The sequence below is a fragment of the Sorex fumeus genome, unplaced genomic scaffold (assembly GCF_029834395.1).
Source record: "Sorex fumeus unplaced genomic scaffold, SorFum_2.1 ptg000051l, whole genome shotgun sequence".
In the NCBI taxonomy this organism is placed as follows: Eukaryota; Metazoa; Chordata; class Mammalia; order Eulipotyphla; family Soricidae; genus Sorex; species Sorex fumeus.
In genome coordinates this window covers 26609703-26631164 of record NW_026606108.1, presented here as the reverse complement: position 1 = coordinate 26631164, position 21462 = coordinate 26609703, and the positions used below count along the sequence as shown (strand labels likewise).

At 46.6% G+C, this 21462-nt stretch overlaps 1 protein-coding gene across 1 annotated transcript in view; it reads left to right on the top strand.

The window, feature by feature from the left end:
* The window catches only part of ALDH7A1 (aldehyde dehydrogenase 7 family member A1), a 48789-nt gene that overhangs the window by 2080 nt on the left and 25247 nt on the right, over positions 1-21462 (top strand). The window contains exons 3-7 of the mRNA XM_056124387.1: positions 1797-1862; positions 7292-7372; positions 9289-9412; positions 12067-12199; positions 15550-15594. Of these exons, the coding sequence (XP_055980362.1) occupies positions 1797-1862; positions 7292-7372; positions 9289-9412; positions 12067-12199; positions 15550-15594 (449 nt within the window). The remainder of the gene's footprint in view (positions 1-1796; positions 1863-7291; positions 7373-9288; positions 9413-12066; positions 12200-15549; positions 15595-21462) is intronic.

Below are 21462 nucleotides of genomic sequence, written 5' to 3'. Positions count from 1 at the left end.
GTCTCAGTCATGCAAATATCAAACACATTTCCCTTTACCAATACTTATTTTTTACCATGAAGAACCCCAATAAAACCCCACCACCCACCCCTCCCCGTCCCTGTGAAGCAGATGAATTCTAGTTGACACTCTATCTGCTTTGATTAGATTCATTGTTTCAATAAAAGATTCACCACTATTATTTAGAGTTTACCCCCCCCCCCCCCAAATCAGACATGCTGAAAAAGCATTGTGAAGTGATTTGCTTTCTACGGCTGGGTTCAAGAATTAAATGTTGGTTTTGGATTTCTGCTCTTTTACCTATTGACCCTGGAAGTATTTCTACTGAAAGTCAGATAGTTAAGAAATTGGTTTCTGTGTTCTGGAGTCCTGGCCGTGCTGGAGAGCCGCTCGCGGGGGGCAACCGGTGGCCTCGGTAGGGCGTGAAGGGCGGACCGAAACGCCCCCCTTCCCATGAGGTTTTAGTCGCCCCCACACTCCCGGCTCATACCTGCTGTCCACAAGGCTCCCATGTGGCCGCCATCTTTCTTTCCAAAGAGGAGAGGGCGAATGGGGCAACACCCTTTCCCCTCCGGCAGACTTGATGGCCTGGATCAATGCAGAGTCCGTTCACTTTTCTGCTCCAAGCTGCTGGGTTCTGCATTAAGTCCTTGTGCTTCTGGGGCCGTGGCCGTGCTGGAGAGCCGCTCGCGTGGGGCAACTGGTGACCTCGGTAGGGCGTGAAGGACGGACCAGAACGCCCCTCTTCCCATGAGGTTTTAGTCGCCCCCACACCCCCGGCTCATACCTGCTGTCCACAAGGCTCCCATGCGGCCGCCATCCTTCTTTCCAGAGAAGAGAGGGCGAATGGGGCAACACCCTTTCCTCTCCGGCAGACTTGATGGCCTGGATTAACGCATAGTCCTTTCACTTTTCTGCTCCAAGCTGCTGGGTTCTGCATTAAGCCCTTGTGCTTCTGGGGCTGTGGCCGTGCTGGAGAGCCGTTCGTGGGGGGCAACTGGTGACCTCGGTAGGGCGTGAAGGACGGACCGGAACGCCCCCCTTCCCATGAGGTTTTAGTCGCCCCCACACCCCCGGCTCATACCTGCTGTCCACAAGGCTCCCATGTGGCCGCCATCTTTCTTTCCAGAGAGGAGAGGGCGAATGGGGCAACACCCTTTCCCCTCCAGCAGACTTGATGGGCTGGATCAACGCATAGTCCGTTCACTTTTCTGCTCCAAGCTGCTGGGTTCTGCATTAAGTCCTTGTGCTTCTGGGGCCGTGGCCGTGCTGGAGAGCCGCTCGTGAGGGGTGACTGGTGACCTCGGTAGGGCGTGAAGGACGGACTGGAACGCCCCCCTTCCCATGAGGTTTTAGTCGCCCCCACACCCCCGGCTCATACCTGCTGTCCACAAGGCTCCCATGCGGCCGCCATCCTTCTTTCCAGAGAAGAGAGGGCGAATGGGGCAACACCCTTTCCTCTCCGGCAGTGTAGTCTGAATTCTTAAGTCCAAGTGGAAGTCTGCATCTCCAAGAGAGAAACCTCCAGGTGAGATTCAGCATTTCCAATACTCCTGTGCTGAGGCCGGGAGACCTGGCTTGGAGAAACAAGGTTCACACAAAGCAACAGCCAGATTCTACCTTGTCTTCCTGGGTTCTGTATTTTGGAAGGCCAGGCTCTGTGGTGTTAAAGATCCTGAGATCTTAAAGGTCACCCAGAGATTTTCTCAGTTCTTTTCTGAAAACAGTAGGATTTCCAGAAGGAGCTCATCATGTTTCTTTCCTTTCCCTATGTCTTCCCTGGATTCTTAATATAGGCCAGCATAGCTGACTATGAGGAAACCATGAAGAAAGCAAGAGAAGCATGGCGAGTCTGGGCGGATGTAAGTGTGATGTCCTCATCCTGACTGTGCCACCAAAGAGGGCACAAAGAGGGCCCTTTGTAACTGCAGCGTGATTAAGTGACACTAGATGAGCTGCTCAGTGCTCCCTGGTAGAGATGGCAGCTCCTGGTGTGTGTCTGTGTATGTGCGTAGGAGGGATGCTCTGGTAATCTCTGCTGTGGTCTAGGGTAATGCTTTTTCCATATTTACCCTTCAGTAAATTGGGCATTTTAAGTGGATAATGTTCTGCACTAGGGGCTGGGGATGTGGCTCAAATGATTTAACACATGCCTAGGAGGAATCCATCTCTAACACTACCTGCACCCCTTCCATACCCCTCCATCAGAGAGGCCATGAGCCTCAAGTGCTGCCCAGCAATGGCCCTGATAACAATAGCCAAAAAACAAACAAACAAACAAACAAAACCCCCCAAAACCACACATACACACAAAAGACTACTGATATAGCCCAGACATGCTATAAACCTTTGATGGTTCAACCAAAGTTCCTTGGCCTGATGGTAATGGAGCAAGACGAAAGCCATGCCAAAATGCTAAAACTGCTTGTTGGATTCTGGTCTTCCCTCCCCCTGCTAGGTCTGTTTGTGAGGGAGGACATAGGGGCTCCTCCTCCTGGTCCAAAGAGCAGTGACCACAGTTATGACTGCAGTGGCCTTTCAGCGGGCAGGGGCTGGAGTTCCTGCTCTGGTCTGGCCCGGACAGGCCTCTGGGTCTCCGACTGCGGGTAGCTGAGCAAATGTAGAGCTTTAACTGGGCGGGGTCTCTGGACTGCTACTGCTTGGATCTGGAATCTGGGAGAAAGGGTTCCCCTCTCCTTTCTCTTTTGTACACCAGCAGAGATTTTAGGCCTGAGGCTTTGGGACTGTCCTGGGTTTCTCCCTTCTGGGAGATTTATTTTGTAAAAGGGGAGACCAGGTTTTGCCTACAGTCTCACCCCCTTTTCCTTTTCTATCAGAGGGTTAAGTTGAGTTAATCATTGGCTGAGACTACAGGGAGCCTGGCACAGGGCCCATGCAAGTGTGACGCCCCAGGGCTGCTGAGCCAGCAATTTTCTCTGTGGGCTGATGGATTGCTTAGGGACTGCTGGGAGAGCGACTTGGGAGGAAGCCCTGGGCTGGATACATTTTAACACTTAGAGACCTAGTTTGTATCAGAAACACAAAGGATGACTTTCCTTTAACTAGTTCTGTCTGGAAATTAATCTCATTCAGGGTTCCATTATATACTGTCAAAAAATACTTTTGAGGGCCAGGCATGTAGTTCATGGGTAAAGTGTATGCGGAGCATGTATGAGAGAGAGAAAAAAAGTCCTTGAACATAAAAATATTCTTTCTTTTAATTTTTGTCTGTTTTTTGTGCCACGCCCAGTGGTGCTCATTGGTTACGCCTGGCTCTGCACTCAGGCAGTGATCCAGCCAGGTCAGCTCTGGGCCGTCAAATGCCCTTCCTGCTGTATTGTCTCTCTGAACCCCCCTTTTTTGTGGTTTCTTTCTTTCTTTCTTTCTTTCTTTCTTTCTTTCTTTCTTTCTTTTTTTGTTTTTCGAGGGGGCTACCCTTGGAGTGCTCAGGGTTTACTCCTGACTCTGCACTCAGGGTTCTCTGCTGGAGGTGCTTGGGGGACCATCTAGGGTGCCGAGGACCGAAGACAACGGGCCACATGCAGGCAAATGCCTTACACCCAGCGATGCACAGGGTTCACTCCTGGCTCTGCACTCAGGAATTACCCCTGGCAATGCTTAGGGGATGATATAGGATGCTGGGAATCAAACCTGGGTCAGTCGCGTGCAAGACAAATGCCCTACCCTCTGTGCTATCTCTCCAGCCCCTAAATAGGTTAATTTTTAAGAGTCATTTTAGGTTACAGTTTAAGGGAAGAAAATTTTTCTCTTATTGCCTCCTAGGTTCTGTCGCTGGTTTTATAATTAAATTAATATAAGATAGATTAACTGCAGAAAGCAAAATTTAAATTTTGCACTTGTGATCCTCAAGCTCACCATACAGATATGAAATACAAATGCAAATAGACAAGGCTTATGCATCCTCCTAAACTAAGGAGAAGGAGTTGGGGACTCTGGGCTTAAAAGAGAAAAAAAGGTCTTTTATAGGCAGAATCAACAAAGGTGAGATGAATAATGTGTAGCCTGCCACAGAGAGTTTAGACTTCTCTATAGAGAAGTTTTCACTGGTGAAAGTGTGAGCATGAGGCTGAGTTTGATACCTGTTGTCAGCGATAGTACAGTGGGTAAGGCGTTTGCCTTGCAAGCAGCTAACATGGCCGACCCGAGTTTGATTCCTCCGCCCCGCTCGGAGAGCCGGGCAAGCTACTGAGAGTGTCTTGCCCGCACGGCAAAGCCTGGCAAGCTACCCGTGAAGTATTCGATATGCTGAACACAGTAACAACTGTCACAGTGGAGACGTTACTGGGTCCGCTTGAGCAAATCAGTGAACAATGGGAGGACAGTGACAGTGACAGTCACTGACATGTGTTAAGCTTGGTCCCAGCATCTCTTGTTCGGGACAGAAGCATGTGTGAACTCTGGTGGTCTGTAGCTGGGGTGTGTGAGCACCACAACTAATGTGTGCAGCGCCTTTGAGCACCTCAGCTAAAAATGTGTGAGCACCCCTCTGGGTTCCAGGGTCAAGTGTGCAAGCTCCATCCCCAAGCATGTGTGTGACCCCTGGTCATTGAAGCAATCGAGGGGGAAGGGGAGGGGGCATAAACTTAGCTCTGGTGACACCTCTTTTCCTGACACAGACTCTCATCCTAAATGCTTTCATGCACTTAAGGGGTAGCCAAAATCCTCAGGGCTTACTCCTGGCTCTGTGCTCAGGGATCACTCCTGGGTGAGCCAGGGGACTGTATGGGGTGCTGGGGATTGAACCCAAGTCAGGGACGTGCAAGGCAATGTCCCTTTTCACTGTACTCTCTTTTCAATCTGAGCTAAGTAAAATTTTTTCCTGAGTCTTCAGGGCCATGATTGCCTTCAGCCCAAGTCCAGCTTGATAGTCCCCCTCCCCAAAGTGTGATAGTTACTCTGGGGTGTTTATTCCAAACCTCTTAAGCTGTCAGAAGAGTAGACTATCTTGAGAGTTCTCGTACCCCAATCATCACTCTCTTTAAGTTTTCTCTATCACCAACTGATGATCTGTACTAACGTAGCACATTTCTTACAGTAGATGAACCGGTATCAGTGCATTGTTATTATGACTATTGTTATACTGATTCTCAGTGATACATGATGCCCAGCAGTTCTAAATGCAATGCTGCCTGGGCCTAGTGCAGGCTACCAGGACAGCCCCCAGTGGTCCTGCGTGAGGGGTGGGATGGGGGCTTGGGGGGTGGGCATGTGGTAGTAAGGATTCAACTTGGTCTCTTGTGCATGCCCTCTCCAGCCCTACACCTACTTCTTTGAGGTTGTTGCTGTTTTCGCACTAAGAGCCCCAGTTGGCAGTCTGTTCTTATTTTTCTTTTTCGGGGCATGGTTGGAGCCGACCCAGCAGTGCTTGCGACCACATGCTCCTGCATGCAGAACAAGCATTCAACCCATTGAACTGTCTCACTCCAGCATTTTGCTGGAACATCTATCCAATCAGCTGCCTGAACACCCACCTCTGCATCTAACATTCTTTCTCACACATCTCATAGATTTTAGACCTTCCAGTTGAGTGGGGGTGAGTTAATGGGAACAGAGTGCTTTTCTGGGGAGTTGGGGGTTCCACCTGTTAGAATCTGGTTAGTGGGCTGGAGAAATAACTTAGTGGGCTGAACGCATGCTTTCCAGCGGGGAGTCTTGGGTCTGATCCTTAGCACTGTTTGGTCCCCCAGTACTGCAGGGGGTGATCCCCAGAACACCGAGTCAGGCGTAGCCCCTAGAACATTGCCAGGTTGAAAAAGAAAAAAAGAAAAAGAATCTGAATGATCAATTGAGCTCAAAGGTTCGGGACGCAGCTGGCGGGTGGGGTCTTGTATTGGTTCTTGCCAGTGGGGTGGTGCCTTAGACACAGCGACGTTCGTTCTGACGTTCTGACCAGGAGCAGATCAAAGCTGCTGCCCTCCCCCTGGCTCTACGTCTCTCTGGGACTGCTGGCTCGGGTGCTTTTGGCTGGCCTTGCCCACATGAGGAGAAACCTCTGTTTCATTTCGTTCACTTGGTTAAGCATGGAAATTTCCAAAGGCCACATATTTTTCTCTTGGTTCTCTTTGTTTTTTGGGGGAGGGACAGGGGGAGTCACATACCTGCCAGTGCCTAGGGGCTGCTCTCAGCTTGGTGCTCAGGGAGTCACTCCTGGTGGTGCTCTAGGGACCTTGTGGTGACCAGGGTCCAGGTGCTGCTGTGGGCTGCCTGCATGCACAGCATGTGCGAGCATGTTGAACTATCTCTCCTGCTTAGGAATGTTCCCTTAAGGAAAAAGGAAACACAGTCTAAAAATATGGAAAGGTAATTTATAGAAATTATTTTGTTGGTGGGTGGGAGAATTGCCCAATGACTTAAGTGCCGCTTTGCAGTCCCTGCTACTACAGGGCCGTCCAACCTGGGCTGGGAGTGAACCTTGAGCATGGAACTGAGAGCCCCGCTCAACACCTCTCAGCACCCCTCCTATACACAGCAATACCACAACTTTTTGCATTCCAACTTGTATGTGTGTATGTGTGTGTGGGGGGGGTGCGGGGTGGTGGTGGTATAATGAGAACTTGAACCCAGGGCTTCACACAGGCCACTGAAACACATTCTGGGCCCAAAATGGTATATTTGGGGATGGGGAGGCTGCATCTACTGATGCTCAGGGGTTACTCCTGGATCTGAACTCAGGTTACTCCTGGCAGTGCTCTGGGGGCCATATGGGAAACTGGGGATCAAACCTCAGTCAGCCACGCATAAAGCAAGCACCCTACCCAATGTACTGTGGCTCTGGCCTCTAGTATTTCCCTTAAATGAAGCTAACTGCAGATAATCCTGGAAAAATACAGACTTTATTTCATGAAACAGTTTGAGTGGAGCATGGTACTTGCTTCTGCCCTCCACACCCTGCTGTGCAGTGTCATTTTCCCCCTCCATCTCTGGGAGAGCTGGCCTCTTTCCTTGAGGACAGGGAACTGTTAGCAGGCTGTGATCTCTGGGTCACAGCTGGATAGAGGACTACTCACCTCTTCCCTTTTTTTCTCTACATTATATCTAAGGGTTCAACCTGTCCCCCCTTCAGGACTCAAGCTTCCCTCTTCATGCCTATGTATGTTTTTGGGATCTCTGGCACAGGTCTTAGGGTCTACCATATCAAAGCCTTGGTGTAGACAATATACCTTTGGTATACAGGTATATAGTCCTCTTATAACATGTTTCTCTAATAATGTACTACCTATGGGAGTTTACGTAGACTCAGACATCAACATTCCTTTTATTCTTTCCTTAGATTCCAGCTCCAAAGCGAGGAGAAGTGGTGAGACAGATTGGTGATGCCTTGCGAGAAAAGATCCAAGTACTTGGAAGCTTGGTAAAGTGTTTCGGCAGTAATTTCCTCCCATCTCTCTGAGGGAGGGATAAGGTTATGCATTTTGGGGTATAAGACTGGTTTTGTTTGGTTGTTTGTTTTGGCTTTTGGGCTACACCCAGCAGGCTTCAGCAACTGTTTCTGGTTCTGTGCTTGGAGGTTGCTCACTGTGTTTCTGAGGCTCAAACCCAGTGTCCTGAGTGCAAGCATGTCTCCAGCCCACTGAACATCTTTATGGCCCAAAAAATGAGATTTAAAATAAAACAAAATCTTTTTAATTTAAAATGTTTTACTTAGTCACTGTGAATTACAAAGTTATTCATGACTGGGCTTCAGACATACAATGATCCAACACCAATCCCTTCAGGGCTCGCTTCCCCCCACCAATGACCCCAGTTTCTTTCCCATCCACCAGCCTGCTCTATGACAGGCCCTTTTTGTAATAAATTATGGGTCCTGTGACGTACAGTCCTGTTACTGATAGGATTTAATGCGTAACAGTTTACCACCTTTCAGCAAGATTGTGTTGTTTTTTTTTTTTTTTTATTTGCCACACCTAGCAGTGCTCAAGGCTTACTCCTGGCTGTGCTCTCAGGGATCACTCCTGATGGGCTTGGTGATCATATGGGGTATTGGGGCTCGAACATGGGTTGACTACATGCAAGGTGAGTGCCCTATCTGTTGTACTATAGCTCCAGCCCAGATTGCAAGTTTTAAGAAAACAATATACACGCTTGTTTTTGTTTTATGGTGGTGCTCAGACACTCCTTTTTCAGTGCTTGTGGGTCACTTTTGGAGTTGCCTGGAAAAGCATATAGTGCTGGGAATCAAACTTGAGTCATCTTCATGCAAAACTCTCAGTCCAGCCATTTGACGTATCTCTCCAGCCCCTATTTGTACATTTAAAATCTCTTTTTTTGTTGTTGTTTGTTTTTTGTTTGGGTGCCAGATCCAATGATGCTCAGGAATCACTCCTGGGGTGCTTGGGAGACCATATTGAATGGAATGGACTGGGTTGGCTGCATGGACTGTAGCTGCTGTACTGTCTCCTGGCCCCTTTTCTGAAGATTATTCCCTTCACAAAGCAGACACAACATGTTTTTGTCCTATTGCACACCACCTCATCAATTTATTTATTTATTTTTTTGGCTTTTTTGGTCACACCTGGCGATGCACAGGGGTTACTCCTGGCTCTGCACTCAGGAATTACCCCTGGCGGTGCTCAGGGGACCTTATGGGATGCTGGGAATCGAACCCGGTTCAGTCGCGTGCAAGGCAAATGCTCTACCTGCTGTTCTATTGCTCCAGCCCCACTACCTCATCAATTTAATGTTTTTTGTTTGTTTTCTCTTTTGGGGCCACATCTGGTGATGCTCAGGTGTTAGTCCTGGTTTGCACTCAGGAATCACTCATGATGGGCTCAGGGGACCATAGGGGATGCTGGGGATTGAACCCGGGTCAGCAATCACCTTACCCAATGTACTCTCTCTTCACACCCATCAGTTCAGTGTTTAAAACGTGAGGGGCTGGAGCGATAGCACAGTGGGTAGTGCGCTTGCCTTGTATGTGGCTGACCCGAGTTTGATTCCCAGCATCCCATATGGTCCCCTGAGCACCGCCAGGGGTAATTCCTGAGCATAGAGCCAGGAGGAACCCCTGAGCATTGCCTGGTGTGACCCAAAAAGCCAAAAAAAAAACCCCAGAAAACTTGAATTCAGGGCTTGTTCTCTCAGGTCTATGTTGTCCCTTAAACACGTCTCTTTGCTTGCTTGCTCTTTCAGGCTCGTGTTCTCTCTTCAGCATGCATTCCTTTCCTCTCGCATCCAAGTGTCGTTCAATAAAAGCTATCTTGCTTCGCTAAATGCAAAACAAAACTTGAACTATGCTGGAAAATGCTGCTTGGCTTTTTGTATTTTTAGGTATCTTTGGAGATGGGGAAAATCTTAGTGGAAGGTATAGGAGAAGTTCAAGAGTACGTGGACATTTGTGATTATGCTGTTGGCTTGTCGCGCATGATCGGGGGACCCATCCTGCCTTCTGAAAGTAAGCAGTGGAGTCAGTTCAGCCAAGAGTCTCGTACTCTGATGCAGAAAGTTCAAAAAAGCAAAAATGGTGAACAGTTTGCAAGGGGAATGTGAATAGCTTGTAAATATATAAAATTATCTTTGCTTCTCTACCAAGAAATACATATTAAGATAGGTGAAAACATCCAATCAAGAGACTCTATTTTAACTTTCTAAAGGTAGGACTTGGTATTGTTACATCTTTGGGTGAGATGAGTACTTATGGGAATGTTTTGCAAAGTGAGTTACTTGTGCATCTTGGAGCCGTTTGGAAATAATTGAAAAACACTTGTATTTAATATAAATTTCAAGATTTTTTTCATTTGTGGGGCAGGATGTATGGATATTTGGCAGTGCTGAGGGCTAACTTCTGACTCTGAGCTTAGGATCACTCTTGGCAGACTTGGGGATCAGATGGGATGCTGGGGATTGAACCTGGGTTGGCCACATGCAAAGCAGCATCTTACTCACTGTACTATCACTCTGGCCCAGTTTACTGATCTTTTTTTTGGCCATAACCAGTGATTCTCAGGAGTTACTCCTGACTCTACTTCTAGGAATTACTCCTGGTGAGGCTCTATAGAAAATATTGAAAAATGTGTTTTTTTAAATGTTGAATGAAATGAAATTTAATATTAGATATTGGAAATCATTTTATGTTATTTAGAACAGTAATTGTGTATCTAAAAATACTTCTCCAACTCTTTGTATACAAGTAGAGAATTTGCCCAACATTCTAAGAAAAGCAGACAAATATCTTTTTGTTGTTTGCTTTTTTGGCCACATCCAGTAGTGCTCAGGGTTTATCCCCGGCACCCTGCAGCCTGAGTTTTCAGTGCTGAGAATGGAGGCTTAGGTGACCTGTCATGTTCTCAGTGCTGCAGGGGCCAAGTGGGCACCCCAGTGTCTGCCCTGGAGATGCAAACGGAAATACGCCCCAGGAGTGACAGAGGTTATCTCTGGAGAGCAGAGTCACTGATGGTCATGATGGTCTTTCTGCTTCTCTGTATTTTCCAAAAATTTCATGATAGGAATTATGTTACACTGACAATCAGGAGAAAAACTAATTGGGTGCTTTCCCTCCCTTTGCTACATTTGTTGCTGAATGCCACACCATGCCAGGAGGGGATCCACAGAGTGTGGTGAATGGGGAGGGAGTGATGGTACAGTGGGGAGGGCGTTCAGCCCGGTTCCATCCCTGGCATCCCATGTGGTCCCCTGAGCACCACCAGAAGTAGTGATTCCTGAGTGCAGAGCCAGGAGTAACCTCTGAGCATCTGAGCATCAGCAGGTGTAGCCCCAAAACAAAAACAAACAAACAGTTACACAGTGTGGTAACTGAGGGCCCACACAATGGGGAAGGGTCCAGATTCCACAGAGAATCCCTGGGTAGAGCCAGGGGTCATTCTTGGGCAATGATCAGAGTGAGGGGACACACTCCCCCGAGAGTCTGGCCACAGTCAACGTCAGCACCTTGACACACTAACTTTCCAGCCCTAAGAAATATTTAATACAGTTTTCTGTTTTCAGGGAGTCAGAGTGATAGTACAGTGGGTAGGGTATTTACTGTGCATGTGGCCAAGTTCGGTTTGTTCCCTGGCATCCCATATGCCTGCCAGGAGTGGTCCCTGAGCTCAGAGCTCAGGAATAGGCCCAGAGTACTGCCAGGGGTAGGCCCCAAAACAAGCAAACAAACAGTCCTTCCTAAAACTCTTGTTCCAGCTGTTGGAAGGCACCGCCTGGAGGGAGAGAACGGGTGGAGGGCCCCTCAGGAAGAGAACTTTCCTGTCCTGGAAAGTTTGGGCTTTATTTCAAGGGTCCCTGTAACAATAATCTAGACACCAGAGGGTTCTAAGTCACAGGACACCCGCTTCATGGGGAGAAGAAAGAAGGGAGGGTAGGGCCAAGAGGTGGCTCAAAGGGCCAAGCCTATGCTTTGCATGCAGGGGGCCTAGGGTCTGCGAACCCCCTAGGAGTGACCGAGGACAAAGCCAGGTGTAGCTCAAAGAAACTTGGGGGAAAATTGGCTTGAGGCAGCAGATTGTAAAGTTCAGATGGTGATAGTGCTTTCACCTTGTCTTGGGAGACTCCACCTTACTCTCAAGCCTGTCATAGTATAATTGATTTGTGGAATGTGACTTTATTGGGGGAAGTCACAAAATAGTAGTATCGGCATCAAATTTTGTTAGCTTTAAGCGGGTGGGTTACTGAGAGACATTCAGATTCCTGTGTCTGAGACTGGCCTGTGCCCTCCATTTGCAAGGAGGAAGGTTCTCTTCTGAGCCACGGTCCTCAGAAAGCCTTCCCTAGGAGGGATGCCCTGTCCCCGAGTACCCTTCTCCACACTCTCCCAGGAAGGACTGAGTTGCCCTACCTATACCAAGTCCCCATGAAACTTAGAGACACAGTGGGTGTTTGCAAGGTAGGATAGGAGTAGCAGGCTGTGCCAAATATGGGCAACTGTATTCATAGCCCACAGCGGTGTCAAGTCATCTCACTCTGCCACAAGGTGTCTGACACCCCCACGTTGTGCCTTGGCTGTGAAATGGAAAGATTTCAAACTTGTGTCTGTGGGACTTGGACCTGCATTGGATTAACCTGCTCAGCTTGTCATGTGCCTCCCTGTGCCTGCAGGACCTGGCCACGCGCTCATTGAACAGTGGAACCCTGTGGGCCTGGTTGGGATCATCACTGCGTTCAACTTCCCTGTGGCAGTGTATGGTTGGAACAACGCGATCGCCATGATCTGTGGGAACGTCTGCCTTTGGTAAGTCCTACTTGGTGCTCTTACCCAAAGGAGAAAAATAAGAAAACCCATTTTATGCACTGCTTGAAGTGTAAGTGTGTGTGTGTGTGTGTGTGTGTGTGTGTGTGTGTGTGTGTGTGTGTATTAAAAGAAAATTTCTTAAAAAGATGTGAGGGGAAAGAGAGGAATACATGTTCAAGAAAGAACATGGCTGGGGGTCAGGTGAGTTAGTACAGTGGGTAAGGCTCTTGGCCACCTGGCACATGGTTAACCCAGGTTCAATTCCTGGCTTCACATATGGTCCCTTGACTATTGACAGGATTAATCCCTAAGCATAGAGTCAGAAGTAAACTGAGTGTGATCCCCTATACCCCAAAATAAAAATAAAAAAAGAATACAGATTTCTTTAGAGTGGAAAATGCAGAGAGAGGGGGTGATATGTTCAATTTTTTAAGAGAGAACATGGGCTTGAAAAAACAAGTAAGCCCTATTATTTTTGTTTTTCTTGGGGAGCACATCCTATAATGCTGGGGTGGGGAGGGGCAGTTCCCAGCTCAGGGCTGTTGGTCGGGAGGGTGCTCCCAATCGTGCTTAGGAGATCATATGTGCTGGAGATCAGTCCTGGGCCCCTGCATGCGAAGTCTGTACTCAGTCCTTTCGACTGTCCCATTGACCTCATGCAAGAATTTTAATTAATTAATTAATTAATTTATGTTTGCTTTTTGGGTCACACCCGGCAATGCACGGGGGTCACTCCTGGCTCATGCACTTAGGAATTACTCTTGGCGGTGCTTGGGGGACCATATGGGATGCTGAGAATCGAACCTGGGTCAGCTGCGTGCAAGGCAAACGCCCTACCCTCTGTGCTATTGCTCCAGCCCCGTCATGCAAACATTTTAAATGTATTGAAATATTTTCTCTGAAATACTTACTCTAATGTACTGTGTCATACTGATTGTGAATACTTTTCAGGGAGGGTGTGTTTCACATCTGGTGGTATGTGGGGGCTACTCCTGGCTCAGTGCTTAGGGATCACCATGCTCAGGGGACCTTGTGATGCTGAGGATTGAACCGAGACCTCATGCATGCAAAGCATGTGTATTAGCATACTGAGCTACCTTCACTGGCCTCCAAAATGCCGATTTTTAATCCTTACCCACTTGATTCTCTGCTATTGTAGCACTGTAGCAATGTTCTCCTATTATTGATCGATTTGCTCGAGCGGGCCCAGTAACGTCTCAATTGTGAGACTTATTGTTACTGTGTTTGGCATATCGTATACGTCATAGGTAGCTTGCCAGGCTTTGCCATGCGGGCGAGATACTCTCGGTAGCTTGCCAGGCTCTCTGAGAGGGGCAGAGGAACTGAACCCGGGTCGGCTGCGTGCAAGGCAAGTGTCCTACCTGCTGTGCTATCGCTCCAGCTATATAATATATATATAGAAATTATATCTATATAAATTATATATCTGTCACTGTCACTGTCTCTCCTGTTGTTCATCGATTTTCTCGAGCGGGCCCAGTAACGTCTCCAGTGTGAGACTTTGTTGTTACTGTGTTTGGCATATCAAATACATCACAGGTAGCTTGCCAGGCTCTGCCGTGCAGGCGAGATACTCTCGGTAGCTTGCCAGGCTCTCCGAGAAGGGCGGAGGAATCGAACTCCGGTCGGCCATGTTGGCTGCTTGTAAAGCAAACGCCCTACCCGCTGTGCTATCGCTCCAGCCCGTAAATTATATATAGATATAATTTCTATATATATATTATAGAAATTATATCTGTATCATATAAATAATATATAAGTAAAATAATGGAGATGTTACTGGGCTCGCTTGAGTAAATCGATGAACAACAGGAGGACAGTGACAGTGAAGTAAAATAATATGCAAATTGTATATACATCATAATATATACACAAATAGTGTGTGTGTGTGTGTGTGTGTGTGTGTGTGTGTGTGTGTATGTTTTTGGACCACACCTGGCAATACTCAGGAGCTACTCCTAGCTCTCTTCTCAGGAATTACTCCTGGTGGTACACAGGGAACTATATGGAATGCCAGGGATAGAACATGGATTGGCTGCGCACAAGGCAAACGCCCTACCCGCTTATCTGCTGTACTGTCTCTCTAGTCTCAAAATTTATGTTTTGAACCTATTCTTGTTTCCCCTGTTTGACTCAGCTATTTTTTCCCGGGGATGGGGGCGGGGGTGTCCCATAATTCAGCTCTGAGGCTACTGGGTTAGGCCTGTTCTTCATGGACTGCGTTTGCAGTGCCCAGGTGCCCTATCCTGGAGCCAACCCTTCCTGGAGCCAACCACTGCCCCCCACAAGTCACCTGTGAGCTTAGTAAAGGACACTTATTGTCACTGAGGAAATTCCAAGGGGTTTTGAAGCTCTGGCAGAAGCAGGACAAAGACTAAGCAATGTTCTCTTTTTATGTTCTGCACTCCTGGAACAGAAAATGAAACAAGTAACTAATTAGGAGGAGGAAGAACTTTATTTTTTTAATATCGACTGTTATTTCCCCCCAACAAAAAAATTTGAATTCTCAAGCTATTCAGAGGCATTTGGCCAGCATTCCCACTGATGCATTCCAGTTTACATCTCTGTAAAGTATTTACTAGTAAAGTGACTGGAGGAAATGCCCCATTTTTTAGATGACAAGATAGTTGCTTGTGTTTAGTTCTCATTTTCAGAGGCCCAACATAGAAGACTAGGATCATCTCTCCTGTTAGTGATGTCCTGTCTCAGCGCGGTTCTCCATGGGTCATGCATTCAGAGACAGATCATCGCAGAGTTGTCAGCTTCTGTGTTCTGTCCCAATGCTGAAAGTTAGAAGGCCCGAGCTTCCCAGCACTAACCCAGAAGGGCTACTTTTCTGTCGTTCCCAGCTCTCTAGATTGTCAAATGGAAGCTCCTGTTGTTAGATTTATGTTTCACGTAGTATCTGAGTTAGCATCCAGCAAAGGTGATTGTAACCATTTCACCCTGGTTAGTGCAGCAAGCAGGTTCAAAATAGCTTGATGCCATGTTTCATTTGTGTGTTGTTAGGCCACACTAAGTGGTAATGTCATTCCTGATGGTGCTCAGGGAACCGTGCAGCTTGGGATGGAAGTCAGGTCTCATGCATGCAAAGTGGGCGCTCCAGCACTTGGTGTTGTATTTCGGCCCTCTGTGTACTTTTCTCTTCCCGAAACTGTTGTTAGCCCTTAGATCTCCACGAAGCCAAGCTAAAGCACAGATTTCCATCTCGGTTACTAGGCTCATAGTCTAATGGAACCAAAATTTGCTCACAAAAACTTTTGCTTCTGTTTTATAATATTAGGTATTTATGATCTCTCTCTCTCGCTCTCTTTTTTTTCCCTCTCAAGGAAAGGAGCTCCAACAACGTCCCTCATTAGTGTCGCTGTCACGAAGTAAGTATATATGGCTTTAGTTTTACTAGGTCTGCAAAAGCCTTGAAAGGTTATTGACGGACCCTGAATTTCATGTGCAAGGATCACTTTTTTTTTTAAGCTTTTGATTATGCCCAGTTAGTGTCCAGGGTTTGCTCAGGGACTCACTCCTGGTGGTTTTTGGGGGACCTGTACTATCTCTCTGACCCTGGTCATAATTAATTTTAAGCATGGGATTTGGGTAGTTTATTGCTCTTAGGGGCTGGAGCGATAGCACAGTGGGTAGGGCATTTGCCTTGCATCCTGGCAACCTGGGTTCGATTCCTCCGCCCCTCTCAGAGAGCCTGGCAAGCTACTGAGAGTATCTTGCCCACATGGCAAAGCTGGCAAGCTACCCGTGACGTATTTGATATGCCAAACATAGTTACAATAAATCTCACAGTGTTACTGGGCCCACTCGAGCAAATCAATGAACAATGGGTTGACAGTGACAGTGACAGTGATTGCTCTTTGGGCTACAATAATATTTTTGTTATCTTTGTTATTTTTTTAATTTTTGTTTTGGGATGTGGGCCATACCCTTAAGTACTCAGGGGTTATTCCTGACTCTGCTTAGGAGTTAGTCCTGTTGATGTTCTGGGGATTTGAGCTGGGATCAGTGGGCAAGACAAACGCCTTCCTTCCTATACTGTCTCTCCAGCTCCAGGAGATTTTGAATCTAATTTAGTCCCATTTATTATCGCCTTCTCCCCTCCCCCCCCCTTAGTTGTTTGCAGTTTTGACATCATGACCGCAAAAGTCACCACCAAAACCAATATTGAGAAACTTTTTCCATAGATCTCATTTTAGGAATTTCATGGTATGGACTCTTATGCTTTTCAGTCTGTTTTGAATTCGTTTTTATGATTGGTGAGTGAGAGATAAAAGTTTTCATTGGATTTTTCGGTTTCCCCCAGCACATTTGTTGAAGATACTATTATTTCTGCATTAGGTATTCTTGGCTCATTTGTTAGGTATCAATTGATTATATGCTGGAATTTAATTGTGAGCTTTATCTGTGTGACCATTTTTCTGCCAATACATACTTTTTTTTATTATTATTTGTTTCATAATGTGCATTAAAATCAGGAAGTGTTTTGCCTTCAGCAAGTTCTATTGTTTACCCCCAAAGGCTGAGGTATTTCTGGAACCATACAGATTTTAAGATTATTTCTCCTATTTCTGTAAGGAACACCTTTGGTATTTTATTTTATTTTGTTTTTTCGACCACACATGGTGGTGCTCAGGACTTACTTCTGTTATTTTAATGGAGCTTGTGTTGAATCTGTATATGACTTTGGGTATTACGGGTATTTAGGTATTATGGACATTTTAGCAGTATTCTCTTCTATGATTGAATAGGGATATCTTTCCATTTGTTTATGTATTATATTTTTTTTAGCAGAGTCCTTTTTGTTTGTTTGTTTTTGGGTCACACCTGGCAATGCTCAGAGGTTAATCCTGTCTCTGTGTTCAAGAATTATTCCTGGTGGTGCTTGGGGGTCTTTATGTGGTCCTGGGGATCAAACTGGGGTGGGTCACATGTAAGACAGACACCTGCTGTGTCTCTCCCTCCTGGGGTGCAACTGACTATTATATGTGGATTTTATATCCTTCCATCTTTACTGAATTATCTGTTAGTTCCAGCAGGTTGTTTTTGCTTTTTGTGTCACACGAAAACCCTTACCCCTGTACTATCGCTCTGGCCCCACATTTTTTTTTTTAATTAACTAGGATTTTCTATATTTCAGGTAGCTTCCTCAAACTATTACAAATTTGCTTCTTCTTTCTGATATGAAGACTTGCTATTTCTCTCTTCTAAAATTAATTTTTCTCCCTTGCTTAATTATTCTGGCCAGGACTTCTAGTACTCTAGTAAAAGCAGGAAGAGTTGTCATCTTTGTCTTTTTTCTTTCTTTTTTTTTTTAAATGTAGGAGTACTACTATATATTCAGCCACTGATTAGCTGATTGAATTAAGCATGAACTCCACTCTACTTTTTTTATTATTTTTTTATAATTTTATTTATTGAATCACCATGAGAGCAGTTACAAAGCTTTCCGATTTAAGTCTTGGTCATACAGTGAAACACCCGTACCTTCACCAGTGCCCATTCTCCACATCCAAAATCCCCAGTATACTCCCATTCCATACCCTCCCACTACCTGTGGGGCAGATGATTTCCACATTACTCTGTCTCTACTTTGGTTACATTCAATATTTTGACACCAGACACACCTTTATTATTTGGGATTTTACCCCAACACTCAGATCTGCTGAAAAGGCAACAGTAGACAATTTGTTTTCTATTGCTGGTTATGAAAACATATGATGTTTCGTGACTGCAGTAGTGGCTGTGTGATTTTGAAATTCCGAAATTTTAACAATTAAATCTGGAGGGATTTCTGCCAAAACCTGCTGGGTTCTGAGATTTGTTCCTGAGTCTCTTGGATTATGGCCATTAAGCAGCTTGATAAGGAGCCAGAGAGGCCGTTCGTGGTTGGCTTCTGTGTCTTGTTGGGACCGGGAGGAAAGGGCCGGCTCCACCCCCATCCTGTGAGGCCCCACGTGTCTCATCACTGAGGGCCCAAACCTGACTGTCCAATGGCCTCTGAAGGATGGCGGCCACCGAGCCACCAAGGGGGAGCAGGTGGAGGGACAGCACCCTTTCCCCTCTGGGGTGGCCCGGTGACAGTGACTTACTGTGTAGTCTGGATGCATTTCTGCCAAAAGCCACTGGGTTTCAAGATTTGTTTCTGAATCTCTGGGATCATGGCTGTTAAGCAGCTTGATCAGGAGCCAGAGAGGCCGTTTCTGAACGGCAACTTGGGGTCTCGTTGGGACAGGGAGGAAATGGCTGGCTCCACCCCCATTCTGTGAGGCCCCTTGTGTCTCGTCACTGTGGACCCAAGCCTGACTGTCCAGTGGCCTCTGGAGGATGGAGGCCACCAGGCCGCCAGGGGGAACAGGCACAAAACAAGGCACAAAACTTATTCCCACCTGGGGTGCCCAGTGCCTGTAACCAGCTGCAGGGATTGGACACATTTCTGCCAAAAGCCTCTGGGTTTCGAGATTTGTTTCTTTTTTTTTCCACATTTTTAAAAACTTTTTATTGAATCACTGTTATGGACCCTTACAAAGCTATTCATGATTGGGTTTCAGTCATATAGTGTTCTAACACCCATCCCTCCACCAGTGTACATTTTCCAGCACCAGTGTCCCCAGGTTCCCTCCCATCACCCCCCTACCCCCCACCCCCTGCCTGTCTCTATGGCAGGTGCTTTTCTTTTTTTTTCTCTCTCCTTTTGGGCAGTGTGGATTGCAATATAGGTGGCATCTTCTCAGCAATGGCCAGTGGCACTTTCACTGCAGTGATGGCTGCAGCTCGAGATTTGTTTCTGAGTCATGGCCATTAAGCATTTTGATCAGGAACCAGAGAGGCCATGCCTCCAATTATATAGCTGAGCCGGAGGTGGTTTGTGGGTGTGTTTCCCACATACCTAACTTTTGGCCGTTTACTTTCTTGGTAAACTTTGCCCCAAGTTTTTGGGGTCTGGCCAAAAGCACAGCAGTAATTTGGGGGTATCTGGAAGTCTGAAGGCGCCATCAGGCTGCTGATGCACTTGCCTCACAGGTACAGATTGACTTGCTGGTGGCACCATACCCTTTTCTTTGTCTTATTTCTGATCTTAAAGGAAAAGGCAGGTTTCTCCACTCAGTGTTGCATTTGCTGTGGGTTTATTGTATGGCTTTTATTTGATGAGGTATATTCCTTCTATACCCAAACTGTTAAGAGTTTTCACTATGAATGGAAGTTTGCCAAATGCTTTTTCTGTGTAATAGGTGGAGGAGCATGTGGCTACACCAGGCAATGCTCAGGGACTAGTCCTGGGATGGTGCTTAGGACATTGCTCCTAGCAGTGCATGGGGGACCCTTTGGTCCTGGGTATTGAACCTAGACCATCTGGATGCAGATCACATGCTTCACTTCTCCATCTACCCCCATCCCAATTGTGTAGTTTTTATTCTTTATTTTAGGATGTTGTTACATTTGTTGATTTGTGTATGTTGAGCCATCCATGCATCCCAGGGATAAATTGTCTTTCCTACTCTTAATATGTTCTTGAATTCCTTTTGTTACTATTTTGTCTGTTGGGGGGCCCTGTTCAGACTCTGTTTAACAGGTAGAAGCTATTCTTTTGTTTTCCAGAAGGTGGAGCTCGAGCATACGTTTTTGGCTTAGTACAGCTACCCCTACAATTGGGTAGCAGGCATTTAAAAAAAAAGTGGGGGTGACTGAGGTAGGGGGAAGTGTTTGCTTAGTGTATTTCCTATGTGTCCATGACCCAAAAGAGGAATCCTTAAATGGGGGAGTTCTTGAAGTCAGTGGGGCATCTCTCACTGGAATCCCAGCAGTAGGTGGCAGATAACAAGTTCCTTCAGTTCTGTCTATCTTTCATTATTGCCTTCCCTGCACCTGGTCAGGGAGATCTTACTTTAGAAATCTGAGTATTGGGGTCCGAGAGATAGTACAGGAGCTTAGGCACTTAACTGCTTTGATCCCCTGTACCACATATGGTCCCCTGAGCACCTCCAGGAGTGATCCCTGAGCACAGAACCAGGAGTAAGCCCTGAGCACACCTGGGTGTGACCCACCACTCTTGTCCCAAAAATCTGTGTGTTGCTGAAGAGCAGCGGGACCTTTGCCTGCAGACACATGATCGGTCCCCTTTTACTTTCACTTTTTAAGAGTATCCTTTGCTAGAGAGGTCATCCCCTCTCCCCAGGGTTTCGTCTCCATGGCCCAGTTCCCCCACCTTCCGATGCATAGATAGGTGGATCTCTCGGATGTCCTGGTCTGTGGTGTGAAGTTGCTTTTGTGTGATGATGGAGATCCAGTGGGCTGTAAGTCAAAGGGGAGAGAGAGAGAAATGACTCAACGCTGCTATGCTAGGTGTCACTCTCTGGGGTCAGGTCATTGTATACCACAAATGAACTTTAAAGTGAAAAAGCTGTTAAAGTGAGCAGTGAATTGATCAGGCACTTGCCCTGAGGCTGATTAAAACCTTGTTAATTTGGCTACTGATTTTATATATTCTTTAAATATTTTAAATGTTTTTGAGTTATTGTCCCTTTGAGCTTTTACTTATTTGCTTAAAACGGTTTCTGAGGATTTTTTTCTTTTCTTTTTTTTTTGGGGGGGTGCACACCCAGTGGTTTTCTAGGCTTACCCCTGACTCTGGTTTTAGGGGTCACTCTGACAGGCATGGGGGAACCATATGGGGTGCTGGGGATCGAACCCCAGTTGGCTGTGTGCAAGGCAAGTGCCCTTCGCTGTGCTATCACTCTGACCATCATTTCTTTGTTTTATGAGGGAATTTGTATAGACAAAACTGTCAGCCGCCTCCAAGGGACCTGTAATTATAAGACTCCTGTACTCAGGGGAGGCTGGGACGCACATGCCTTTCAACTCTCACAGTCATCACCTTAGTGCAGGTGCAGTTGACCCCTCAGGTCTGTTTTGCTGTAAACCATGTTGTTTAAGTTGTGTTGTTGGCACATTTCTCAGGCCAACTCTGGAGAACATAGCCAGAGAGTTAACATGAGGTCACATTCTCAGGCATGGGGGTGGTGGGGAGGGTTTGTTACCCTTTGCTTACAGGGCACAATACACACCCCTTCCAGAGCCACCAGTGGTCTTGTGTCACAATTCATACTCAAGTCCCACGGAAGAGTTGTTCAACCACACACTCAGATATAACCACTGGAATTCATGGTCCTTGGTTGATTGGAGAAAGGAAAACCACTGTAGAGAATGGACTAGCTGGTCACAGTGGGTATTGTCACAGT